This window comes from Onychomys torridus, chromosome 3, assembly GCF_903995425.1.
Source record: "Onychomys torridus chromosome 3, mOncTor1.1, whole genome shotgun sequence".
Lineage (NCBI taxonomy): Eukaryota > Metazoa > Chordata > Mammalia > Rodentia > Cricetidae > Onychomys > Onychomys torridus.
The window spans coordinates 109230599-109243407 of record NC_050445.1 but is presented as its reverse complement, the minus strand read 5'-3'; the positions used below and the strand labels follow the sequence as shown (position 1 = coordinate 109243407).

The 12809-nt window shown below is 58.6% G+C and overlaps 1 protein-coding gene across 1 annotated transcript in view; it reads right to left on the bottom strand.

Annotated features, from left to right (window-relative positions):
* Nucleotides 1–12408, bottom strand: part of Plxna1 (plexin A1) — a 46515-nt gene extending 34107 nt beyond the window's left edge. Inside the window, exons 1-3 of the mRNA XM_036180471.1 lie at nt 12197–12408; nt 6175–7435; nt 4333–4515 (exon numbers count right to left, since the gene is read on the bottom strand). Coding sequence (XP_036036364.1) covers nt 4333–4515; nt 6175–7416 — 1425 coding nt within the window. The 5' untranslated portion in view covers nt 7417–7435; nt 12197–12408. The remainder of the gene's footprint in view (nt 1–4332; nt 4516–6174; nt 7436–12196) is intronic.
* Nucleotides 12409–12809: the final 401 nt, after the last annotated feature.

Below are 12809 nucleotides of genomic sequence, written 5' to 3'. Positions count from 1 at the left end.
GAGGCATCCAAGGTCAAGGGCCTGTGGTGGCAGGCGGGGCTGTTTGTCCCCCGGCAGCCAGACTGCAGCAGCACAGACTCCGCTAGCAGCAGAAACAGCTGTAAATGAAGGCGGCCACGGGCACACTGGAAGCGCACAGCAAGCGGCTGGAGGTTTCACTTCTGCTCCAGGCTTCAGCTGTGCTGAGCAGAGCTGTGCCCACCTCTCAGAACATCCTCTAAAGACACTGATTCTCACCCTTGAGAGAGCCAGACATCTATGCCTGGACAGATGGGCAGCGCAGGCTAAGGGTGAGAGGCCTTCCAGGCCTGTGAGCATGGGTCTGGCAGGGCACTGGACACCTTAGCCACACCTCTGTTCCAGAGGCTCACAGCAGCAAGAAGGCAAGAGGGTATGGTGGTCTTGGACTGTAAGGACTGCTATCAGCCCTGCCCTTACCCACACCCCAGTCCTGTCCCTGTCCTCTCCACGCCTATGCACAGCTCACATATGGACAGCTCACAGGGAGACTTAGGTGCATCCAAGTCCAGGAAAGGAAAGGAGTTTTGGGAAAGCCAGGGTAGACCTCTTCAATGGCTGGGTCCCAAACTGGCCCAAGAAGATGAGTGTTCCCCCAGGCCTTTCCTTCAGCTTTGGTACCCCCACTGGCCTGTGAGGCCTTTCCTGTAATGCGTGGGTCTTTGGCCACACACTAGTGGTCCAAAAGCACACTAGGTGGCTCACAGAACTTTCTGAAAACTGTGGGTTAATTACCAACATTGAACAAACTCTCACATAAAAAATATACATACATCCAGATTGTCTTGGGGGGTGGGGAGCAGGTACCCTGGCAGACGAGGCAATACCTGGCACGCTTACCAGAGGATCTGGCTGGACCTCAGAATGCACAGTCCCTTAGCTCTGAAGTATAAACGGACAAGGTGACTGGCCTGGGGTACCCCTTCCTTCCTAGCTCTGCAGTAGCCTGGAGCAAGTACTTGGCAGGAGTCCAGAGCCCATCTTTGCAGAGGTACCTGGGTCATCCTGCAGGACCAAACAAGGGCTGCAACTGGGAACTATGGCCAGAAATGGCTCTTTGGAGGCTGTAGGGGGAGCTATTCACAGAGCTGATGTTCTGGGGCCCAGGAGGATGCTGGGAGGGGCATTCCAGAGAGATGGCCTCTATTGGGGGGAGGGTCATGTTGGCAGGCAGGGCTCTGGGGAAGAAGGGGGAGGTAGGGGCACCCCAGCCAGCCTTGAGCAGCTGAAGTTGGCAGGTCTTAAATTAATCGCTACAATTTTACACAACAACACGTTTGGCAGGGCCTGGCCTAGGGCCAGCCAAGTCTCTGGAGCTCCCTAGATGCTTTTTAAAGCCCTGGAAGTCCCAGGCCTGGGAAAGATGGGAGGGGCCAGCCCAGCCTGCCTGCCCTAGGTCAGGCAATGGCCTGGGGTCCCTAGAGTCCAGACTCCAACACACAGTGCTGAGTGGGGAAGAGGTGGGGCCATGAGCACCCCTGTGCACAGTTGGTCAGTCAGCAGAGCCAGGCCCAGAAGCCTCAGGGGTGGGAGGAGCATGGATAAAAACAAGAGGGCTCAGGAGGACACTCCAAAGCCCAGATGTAGGGGGGCTAGTACTGGCTTGAACAGGGGATCACAGAAAGTTGCCATCTGTCAGAGCCATGATCTGGGGAGGTACAGCCTGTGAGAATCTTATTGCCTGGAGGTGGACCAGCCCCAGGACCAGCAGTGGGAGCTACAAGCATTTCCAAGCCAGGACAGGTAGAGGGGACTCCACTCTACTCCCAGGAACAACCTAAAGGTACTGCATGGAGGCCACCCCAATCCCAAAGGCCACCGCAGCAGCCCTGGATGTAGTCCTGGGGACTGAGAAAAGGACAGCAGGAGAAGGGCTCCTCAGAGTCACTGAGGCAGAGCCTGTCTCAGAGCCCTGCTGGGTTCTAGTCATCCTCCAAGGACCCACTGAAGAGGGGAGGGAGGGAGCTAGGGCCCTGGACTCAAGTGACGCAACTGCTCTGTACCTCAGTTTCCCAATCTGTAAAACAGATGCTGGCATGGTTGGGAGGCTTTGGGTGAGTCAGTCACCTGAGTACTCAGCACATGCTCACAGTAGGGAGCTTGTTAGGCTCTGGAGAAGTAGAAGAGAGCTTAGAAAGGCTCACACAGCCGGAGGAGAGCTGACAAAACTTCAGAGAAACCTCATCTGCACAACACTGGCGATAAAAGATGATCGCTAAGACAGGAACACCTGTTGAACTGTTTCATGAAATCCTACACAGGGGGCTGGGTGAAAAGAGCGAGCAGGGTCCCATGACATAATGAAATCCACGTTCTGAGTGGCACAGCATGTACCCAGTTCAACCACAGACATCTAAATGAAATGTCGTTTGCACACCCCCTCCTGCAGCTGATCCCATACACCCCAGAAAGGCCCCATCCACTCAAGAGCTGCACTTAGCCATCTGCACCCAGGGATGCCAGGAGCCTAAGTCACAAGCGAGGCTCCGGTGGGCAGGAACAGAGGCCCTTGGCCTGATGAGGACACTGGACAAAGAACCAGCTCCTCAGCTGGACTGTCTAGTGGCTGTCCAAACATAATCTCAAGGGGGTAACCTGGTCTAGGCAGCAGAGGGGCCTCCACTCCTCCTTGCCCACCCACCTGCCCTCTTGGGCATGGGGGAAAGGAGAGGCAGGGGAGAGGAATGAGGTAGGGCTGGCAATTCAACCTCTGCCACAGACAGAGCCCACAATGCAGCTGCTCATGGACAGCCTCCAAGGTTCCACACTACAGGACTCAGTTTCCTCTCTGTGGGAGCACTGCCAACCAAGACTCAGGGGAAGAGGTATGCTCTGAGCTCACCAGTCAAAGCCAGTAACCCAAGGGGCCCTGGGGCCCAGGAGGCAAAGAGGAGGCAGGACTGGAGGGACCTGTTCTCCCAGCTCACTTGGGCCTGTCTGCCACCCCTCAGTCCACAAGACATCAAAAGGGACACTCAGAAGCCCATCTCCCACTGGGAGGGAGGCATGAGGGTCTCTAGGTTTACTGTACCCAGCTTCCACGACCCTAACTCACATCCACCCACTTCTCTCAGTGGCTCGCAGTCCCATGTGCCTCTGTGAGACACTCTTAGGTTACAGAAAAGGAGCTCGAGGACACACCTACACCACCTAGGAGTCACAACCAACAGGACAGGGCTGCAAGGGCAGCAGGGGCCTAGTCTGAGCCGTTCGTTCAACTACCTACCCCAGAGGCCCCTCAATTACCAGCTCAGGTCCCAAGGCCTCAAGACCACCAGCAGCACTCCAGGATAGTGACACTGAGAATGAGGACTTCCCAGAGATCCCAGAACAAGCAAGGCTGGGACGTGGTTTCCACATGCAAGGCTAAGGGGCTGAGAGCAGCCATGCCTTCCTGGCCCTGGGCCCAGGCTCACCCACGGGCACACGAGCAGGCAGGCCAGAGGGAGGAGGGCTGTATCAGCAAGAGCTCTCTCAGCTGTTATTTCATCTCCTGGCCCTGCTTGATGGTCCTCTGGGCACCCAGGCAACTCCACCTTTGGTGTTCCTAGAGCCTTCTTCCACTGAGGTGGGACCCCGCCCACTGCCCACCCAGTGACGGGCAGACCCACAGCCTCTGGAAGCCCTCCCTGTCCAACCAGTCCTGGAGAGGAAGAGTCTAGAAATCAAAAAAGCCAGTACACAGAACCAGCCTCACCCCAAGGCCTGAACTGGGCCCCCATCATTCAAGTCACCCGCTCCCTGGGCACCAGGCTATGGTGTGATGGGGGCGGGGCACTCCCCTTGCCCTGCCCTTGGCCTTGGCATTGCTTTGCTGCATGGTGGGTGGGAATGGAGCTGGCTGACACAGAGTGCTGCTTCAGCAGACACCAGATCTCCCAGGGCTGAAAGGAGGGCCCAATGGGGAGGGGGCCTACACAGTCCTGCTCAGCCCAACATCTACACAAGTTTCCCCTCCAGCCTCTAGACACCCAAGCCGTCCTCTAGGACCCTGGCTTCTGTACAATGACTCTGAAAGTCTTGTTCAGCAGAACAAAGCCAATCACAAGCCCTATCATGAGCCCCTCGGGGCCCCAGATACACAACAGGACAGAGGAAACCTTGCCATGGGAAGCCCAGAAAGAAGGAGGCCCTTCAAGGTCACTGGGCCTGGCACAGAGGCACGCACCCATCCACCCCATGCACAGACCCAGTCTTCCTGTCAGAGAAAATCTGGCTTCTATCCCTTGGATGAGATCTGTACACACACACACACACACACACACACACACACACACCCCAGGGGGGGCCCCTCCAAGCCCACACAGGCCTGACCTTGCGGATGCGGCCGCTTCGAGTGCCAGCAAACACCACGGTGCGGCCCTGGTAGTCATAGGCAGCTACAGCAGTCAGGCCATCATCCTTGTCCACAAAAAGGGGTGTGCCCTCGATGGTGACCGTGCCCCCCAGTGGCTGGTTGAAGTCTTGCCCACAAAAGTCGTCATCGATCTGCAGGGGCTGTAAGAAGTGGCAAGGTAAGCATTTAGACCTTCACCTTGAGTACAGCAGGGGATGAGGTTGGGGAAGAGAGGCCCAGGGAGGGAGTTGGGGTGGGGGTGCCATATAGCTACCCAGACCCAAACAAGGCCCATAAAATTCTGGGGCAGAAACAGGGCCTGTGAAGCAGCCCAGGTCCAGTGAATGTGATGCGTGAAGGAAGGACGGGTGAGCTATAGAGCCCCCAACGTGGAACCAGGCCAGCCACTCCAGTAACGGGAATGATGGACAAAGGAAGTAATGGCCTAGAATTGGGGGACAGCCAATAGAAGTATTCCTGCCGCAAATCTTACATTTGCACCTTGCATGTAGACAAAGACGATGTATAAGGCAGGAGGGAGTGGGCACACCCAGAAGGCACAGAGAGGGCCCTGCTGTGCCGGCAGGAAGCAATCAATACCTCCAGGTTCCGGAGACGGTGACAGTGGAGGCAGAAGGGGTGGGGGTGGGGTAGACGGACAGGAGTTTGGGAAGAAGGAAGAGGACAGCTGGCTCTCCTGGGGTCTGAGGTTTGTTGGGGTAGAGGCCACGGATATGGATGCAGAGGGAGGCCAGCCAGGCTGGGAATCCCTGGGAAATAGAGTAATGAGCAGGTCTGAGGCCAGGAGCAGGGCATCCAGAGTACATGTGGGAACACATGCCTTTCCTGAGAAGCCAAGAGAAGAATGGTGGCTTCATCTCTGGCTGCATCCAGGGCCCAGCCACGCCTATGGCACCCCTGGAGGAGGCAGGGGTCTCTCTGCTCCACTCTACTCCTAGGAGCGGCCTCGGCTCCAGTCTGAGACGGGGGAAACCTGCTGGAGGAATAGCTGGCTTTGGGGGCAGAGAACACTGGCTGTAGACCATCCAGCACAGGGGAGCTGGGCGGCCCCTATGTCAGGGCCTCTCTCAGAGTATATCCCATGGTGCATTCAGCACCTAGCATTGGGCATGATGGGGTTCCAGGAAGCAGGCAGCTTGCCAGGAGGATATGGGGGAGATAAGCTCCATAGAAACAGTATCTGGAGTCCTTTGATTGGATGTATGACCCTGGGTAAGTCAATCTACCTCTTAGCCTCCATAACCTCATCTGTAAAAGGGGAACAATCTAAAAATGGTCATCACCATCCAATGTCCCCAAGGGATTTGGAGCTGTGTGGACAGGTGCTATCACCTACTTCCTAAGGCACACGGTGATGTCATGGCTGGGAGCAGACTTTGGGGCACATGGTGATGTCATGGCTGGGAGCAGACTTTGGGGCACACAGTGATGTCATGGCTGGGAGCAGACTTTGGGGCACATGGTGATGTCATGGCTGGGAGCAAACTTTGGGGTACATGGTGATGTCATGGCTGGGAGCAGACTTTGGGGTACACAGTGATGTCTTGGCTGGGAGCAGACTTTGGGGCACATGGTGATGTCATGGTTGGGAGCAGACTTTGGGGCACACGGTGATGTCATGGCTGGGAGCAGACTTTGGGGCTGGTATCCTGGGTTCAGGTCTCACAGGGCTGGGGACCAGGCTGGCGAGAAAGCAGAAAACATGCCCAGCATAGAGCAGGGACACCAAGGTGTAGATAAGATGTGACCCCAGGAAGGGTGGCAGGAGCCCCTACCTATACTCCCCTACCCCCACTCACCGAGTTGATGCAGCCCAGCTCCTTGTTGAGCAGCCAAGGCAGGGATAGCTTGCCCTCACCACGGTAGCATGACTGGATACGCTCTTTGATTTTCTCCTTGATGGCCCGCAGTGTGAACAGGCACAGCGCTGACTCCTTGGGCGGCTTCACACGGTTCTTCTGGCCCTGTGCGAACACGGTGAACAACACGTCTTCATCCTCAGCAAGGCCCAGCTGCTTGGCCAGGGCCTTGCCTGGCCGGCTCAGGTAGGCATCCTGCACCAGGCGGTACTCCACTCCAGCCTGCTCACAGCCAATGGGGAACTCCACGTAAGAGTAGAACTTGGGGTCATTCACACACAGCCGCACAATCTTGGAGGTGAAGAAGTGCTCACCAGCGGCATCAGGCGAGGTAAGCTGCGTGTCCAGCTGCAGGGTGAGGTAGTATACGAACTGCTCGCTGCGGAAACTGTACACATAGTAGATGTCAAAGGCTGGGAACTTGGACAATGTGTCTGATGGGATCTTGAGCTGAGATGACACAAACTCGTCCTGGTACACAAAGCCAAACATGTCAGCATCTTCCTCGTTAGCCATGAGCCGGCGACTGGACAACGTGGGGAAATACTCTGATTTGCCGTCGATGGGCGTGCCTACAAAGAGCTTGGCCTGGCCCTGGCCAGGTGGTCCGGCAATGAGTACTCCTGCCATGCTGCTGGCTTCTCGGACACTAGACAGGTAGTGCTCCTTGCGGTGGTGTGGCTCACCCAGCTTGAAGAGATCATCCAACCTCAGGAACTGGCAGATGCCCTGTGAGGCACTGCCACAGGCCAACAGGCGGTTGGCAGCATAGTCCAGCAGCAGAAGCTTGTTGACGTTGTCTGTGCTGCCCAGGCCATGTGGGCATGACTGTACACTGGGGGGCGGATAGCATTTCTCGTTGTCTTCTACAGGGCCCGTCACATGGGCCCGAAGCAGGGTCAGGTTCCCTGACAGCTTGTAGATGCGGTTCACTGCGCCGACATATACCTCTCCCGTCTGCTCGTGAACCACCAGGTGGGTGAGGCCCCAGTCATTGGCCACAAAGGTGCGGAAGGCGGGTTGTGGACCCACACCAGCTGGGGGTAAGCTGATGGCCATCCACACACCCCTCAGCAGCAGCAGCAGAAGCAGCAGCAGTGTCCGAGGGCTCAGGGTTGGCAGTGGCATGGTGGGCTGGGGCCTCAAGTCAAGGTATTCAGGTCCTGTAGGGGTGAGCATCATGGGACTGGGTTTCTTGGCCCTGGAAAAAACAGGCAAGAGAGGGTGTGAGTGTGGTGTTGCCCACTTATGCACAGTGCATTCACGCATGGCCTCCCTCATTCTATGAGTTGTGTGTTTGTGTGTGTGTGTGTGCGCGCGCGCGCGCACGTGCACACACGCGCGTTATGTAAATACCTCCGAAAAGACCCTCTACGATTCCCCCAACAGAACAGAGCAAAGAAGGCACTTCCGTGTCCTGAGGCATGCAGGCAGCAAGGGTGAGCCAAGTGTCACAGGGAACACACTGTAGCTAGCAGCAGCAGAATAGGATAGCAGTCTGACAGCAGGGTGCTCCACTACAGCCTGTGCCCTGCCACTCCTGACAAGATAGGGATGGGTCCAGGAACACAGGACATCTTTCAAGGGTCTGGGGTCACATGACCTAGACCCAGAGCCTGCCCATGCCTTGAGGATCAAGATCTCTCAGGATCCTTAGTCTCAGATGAGTGTCATGTTCCCTGCATCAATGTCCCCTCACCAAAGCTGAGCAGATAGACCGTCGTACACATATCCTCCTTCACACAGGTCATCTAGCTGTCTTGGTGATTCCCAGTACCATTTGGCTCAGGGCAGCCATGCCCCACTCTCTGATGTGTGGACTGCTCCCCTGAGACTCTAAAGCAACCCCCAGCACAGCATCCATACCCACAAGGCCCACCAGAAAGAGCCCCTCCCCCACAGTTCTACAGCCCCATGGCAATAGTTCCCAGCTTGGGTTAGATTAGTCTGCCCAACTTTCTGTGGGATCTTGACTCTGGCATTCCTCCATGGTTGACCTTGGCCCAGCATGTTACAAACTTCAAGGTCGGCACTCTAAGGAAGAATCTAGAAGCAGTACCTCCCACTAGAAACCCTACATCCCTGGGCAGAGGGCACTGCCCACAATGGCCCCTTCCAGGTCTTCCGTCTCATTCTGCACTCTAAGCAAAGACAACTTCCAGAGAGAGGGAGGGCTCCCTACATCCCAACCCTCAACAGTGTCCTCTGCCCACTCCTGGCCCCTCCACCACTGGCTACCCACAGCCAGGACCTCATGAGGCAGTTTGGGCCACTTTTTGGAATGGCACTGCCTCCCAAACCCTAACACAACACCTCCAACCCAGCTTTGTGCCCACTGCCCCTGGAAAGTGCCACCTTCCAGGATCGAGTAGTGTTGGTCAAATGTAACAGCCCTAATGGAGACAATCCCTTGACCTCAGTTTCCCTAGCCACTAAATGGATAGCAACACTTCTTTCCTGGTGGCTCAAACAGTTTAAAGTCCATTTCCTGATTGACAGGTGCCATACTCTTGAGGACGGCAGGGTCACAGAGCCTGCCCTGTGGGCTTGGGGTGGGGGTCCTCTCATCCCACTCCTTGGCTGATGTCTGACCATGGAAGTGTTTAGTGTGGCAAGTGGGCAGTCAGCCAGTACACACAGCTTCTCTATACTCCCACACACTGCCCTCACCCACACCCCCATTCATAGCCGGGGACACTGAGGCTTAAAAATGGCACCCTCTCCAAGTCCAGGTATGGAGCTAGCCAGAGGCAGGAAGCGAGTTACAGGTGCTCAGCCCATTTCTTCCATGTCTTGTTCTGCTCCGCCCCCACAGCTGCTCAGGTAAGCCTGAGATGCCTCTTCTGACCTGCTCATGCAGGCAGTAGCTGCTAGCATTCAGTTGTCTGCCTTCATCTGTGGCACAGGCCTGGTTAGTGGCTCTGGCTACTTATTGCTCAAATGTTCTCCCCAAAGGACAGAAGCCGGGTGCAAATAGGTCACACTTTCTCTCTAGAGCCACCGGGCCCAAGCCGATTCAGCAAACACTTGTGACTGAGTGAGCAAGTGAGTCAAGACACTAGGAGTGGCCGGCCAGGCCTGGACAAAGCTGTCCTCAACATGAATCCAGGTGGGGAAACTGAGGCTCAGGGCAGCAACAAGTGTTGGCCTAAATCCCAGAGCTGATGCAGGGTGGTACACTTTTGCAGGAAACCTCCCAGCAGGCTGTCAGCCGCCTTGTGCCCCAAGAACAGCCACCAGGGGCCTCCACAGGCAGCCAGAGGGGAGAACACCCCCCACCAGTCTCCTACCCCCCAAACCAAAGCAGACTAGAGAGCAGGTTGCTTGTAGACAAAACGGGCCTGGGCTGAGCACTGAGTCCATGTGAACTCCAAAGAAAACATGAATCACTCACGGTTTATCAGTTCAAAGCAGGCCTGCAATTACCAGGGGCTGGGCTCTCCCCTCCTCCGGGATAATTATACACGTCTTAATGCAATTACGGGCCCTACTTTTTATATTAAACAGGAGGGCCCTGGCTGAAGAAGCCACCATCCAAACTCCAGGCTGGCCCTGGGCCCACTCCCCCGCCTCCTAACAGAAGCTGCTGGGAAGGGATTGGCTTGGGGGGGGCACAGGGCTGCCGGCCAGGACGGAGGGGATCCCAAGCCCACACCTACTACGCACAAAGACTAGCAAGGATGCCTGGGCTACTTTCTCTAGTTTGGAGAGATGAGACTCAGGGCTCAGACAGACCCAAGGTCACACAGCCCAGCCCCGATAGAAAGGAACTAAAGCTAGAGAGTTCCTGTAGACACCCCAGGCAGGAAAGCAGCCAGGTTCTACTCAGAAAACAGTGTGTGTGTGAAAAGGAGGGTCTGACACTGGGTGCCAGGCCAGGCTGGGGGAGGGGAACAGACGGCTCTGGATTCTGTGAGCTTCCTGGACGGCCTACAGAAGCTCCCAGAGGGGCCTTTCCACCTGCTCTAGAACCAGGTCCAGTGGATACTGGTGGGGTGGAGGTGTTCTAGGAGGATGGCATGGAGAACACTCCTGCTGGATATGCAGATGGGGCAGCAGGAATGGCCAGAGCTCCCCAAAATGGACAAGCGAGAAGCTGAATAGGAAGACCATAGTGATGCGGCTGGGTGTGTGCAGTAGGGACCCAGAAGGAGAGGCCAGGCTGGTAGGTGGGGGCCTCAGCCAGGGGCCACTCTGGAACAGGCCTCCAGTGAGGCGCAGAGCCGGTACCCTGCCCTCTCCTAACCCTGGATGACACCATGGTTCTTGCTCAGAAACAAAGACCTCAGAGCCCTCACATGGGGAAAGCTCACTCCCTGTGTCCTGTTGCTCTGGAGCCTAATGGGTGTGGACAGGCTGGTCTTGTCATCTCACCTAGTGGTTCCCCCTCAGCAGCCAGAGGATTGCCTTGTCACCCTGCCCCACCCTGTGGGAGGTCACAGGAGATGGTCTCCAGTGGCCTACTCTCTACCTGGAGGCCTTGGAGTCCTGCTCTCTAGAAAAGGTGTCAGTTTCTGGCCTTCCCTGGGGTCCCATACCCTTGGCCAGATGCTCCATGGGATGTGGCTTTGTCCACGACATCTTGTCTGGCCCCAAACCCAAGAACACATATCTCAGCCAACCTTGTACACAGACCCCCAGCCTCCACCCATGCTGTCCTCTGTGTCTGAAGACACCTTTGGTGGACTCCAAGCTGCCACCTCCCCACTGCCTGACAGCTTAGCCCTGAAGCAGAATCCCTGCTTTGCACCTCTGCCTAGGGCACTAGATGAGTGAGTGCTTCCCAGACCCAGCAGACTCTTGGCCAGCCTAATGCAGCAACTCCCCTTCCTCCTGCTCACCCCCCAAAAGCAAGGAACTTGGGAAAATTAGGGGTGCTCCTGGAGGGTTGGAGACACACAGGGATAGCACCACCCCCACAGGACTGAAGACCGGCAGCACCTGCTGGAGGGGGTAGGCAGTACCAGGGGCCAGAGGGCCAGAGGTAGGAGCCTGGCTGAGGGGCAGAGGCTCAGTTCCTTCCCATCCCCCCCAACACACCCCTTTCTTTCAAGGGGCGTGGCCCCAGCACCCCACAGATGAGCCTGAGACAGCTCCTGGCACCAAGTAACCCCTCAGAAGCCTTCTCATCTCCTTCCAGAGCTGCACCTGGGGTCTCTGCACAGAGGGGCCTCCCTGGAGTCTACGCTCGCCCTTCCCCGCAGCAACCAGAGTAAGCCCACCACCGCCACGGTCCTCGCCGCACCCCAGGCCTGGGACCGTCCAGGAAGCAAGAGGGGGAAACCACCAGGGAAGGAATGACCCCGTGGAGGCCCTGCGCAGGGGGAGGCCGAGGAGGCCCGAGCCGGCGGCCTCTCCGGTGGCACCGCACCGCCCCTTGCAGCCGCCGGGTAGAGGGCCTGCGGGCCCGGGCTGGCCGCGGAGCTCACTCGCGCGCTGGGGCCGGAGGGGGCGGGGGTCCCCACGAAGCCTTGCAACTTCCACCCCCATGGCCCGAGGCCGGCCCAAGGCGCAGCCCGGGACCTCCCCAAATCCCGCGGCCCTGCCCGGGCCTGCCCAGCGCGGCGCTCGCCTGCGGCCCACGTCCCCGCCCGCGGCCCGGTCCGACCCGGCGCGACACCGGCCGACATGGGCATCCGCAGGGCCCTCCCCGCGGGGCCACTGCAAACTTTCTCTTCTGCCTGGAGGAGGGGGCCGCGACTGCGACCACAGACGTTGCGCCGCCCGGATCGCAGGGCCCCGGACGCGCTGTGACCCGCCGGGACGCAGCAGCCTTTCGCAGAGACCGCGCCCGGACACACGCGGGCGCCCGGCCGGAGCCGCAGGACACGCCAGCCGCGGACACGCGCGCCGCAGTCCCCGCGCACACCCCCTGGCCACCGCCAGCGCCCCCCGGCCACTCGGGACCCCGGGCCGCGATGAGCCTCCCGCCGCCCGCGGGGAAAGTTGCGCCCCGACTCACCCGACAACCCCGGGCGCGCCCCGCCGCCGGCCATCGCCGCGCCCTGCTGCTTGCCCCTCCGCGGGGCCGCCCACGCCGCGCAGGCCGCCCAGGCCGAGGCCGCCGCGCCCGGGCTCCGCTCCGCTGCGTGGCTGCGTCGCCGCTGCCCAGCATGAATGGGGCGCTGAGCGCCGCGCGGCTGCGGACCGGCCTCGCTCTCGCCGCCCCGCCGAGCGCTGTGCCGCGCGCATGCGCCGGCCGAAGCCGGGGGCGGGGCCGGGGGGCGGGGAGGGACCCTCGATGGCCTGCAGGGGGCGCTCGACCCCGCGCCGAGAACGCGCGCTCCGGGCCCCACCGCTTGTCTTCAAAGGGCGATGCCACCTCAGCCTTAAAACTCTGGGCTGGTGTAGGGGTGGGTGAGGTGGTCGGGGTGGTCCCAGGAGTCGGTGCACTGTATAACGAGCACGGGCTGAAAGCCGAGCTTTCGTCCATGGAAGGGTAAACTGAGGCTGGAGGAAGCACTTGCCCTGGTCTTATTGCTCATCTCCGCCTGCGCTCCCAATCTCTAAGGTGGGACAGGCACTGCACCTCGCAGGCCACAGGCGGTGGTGCGTGCCAAAATGCCCAAACTCCG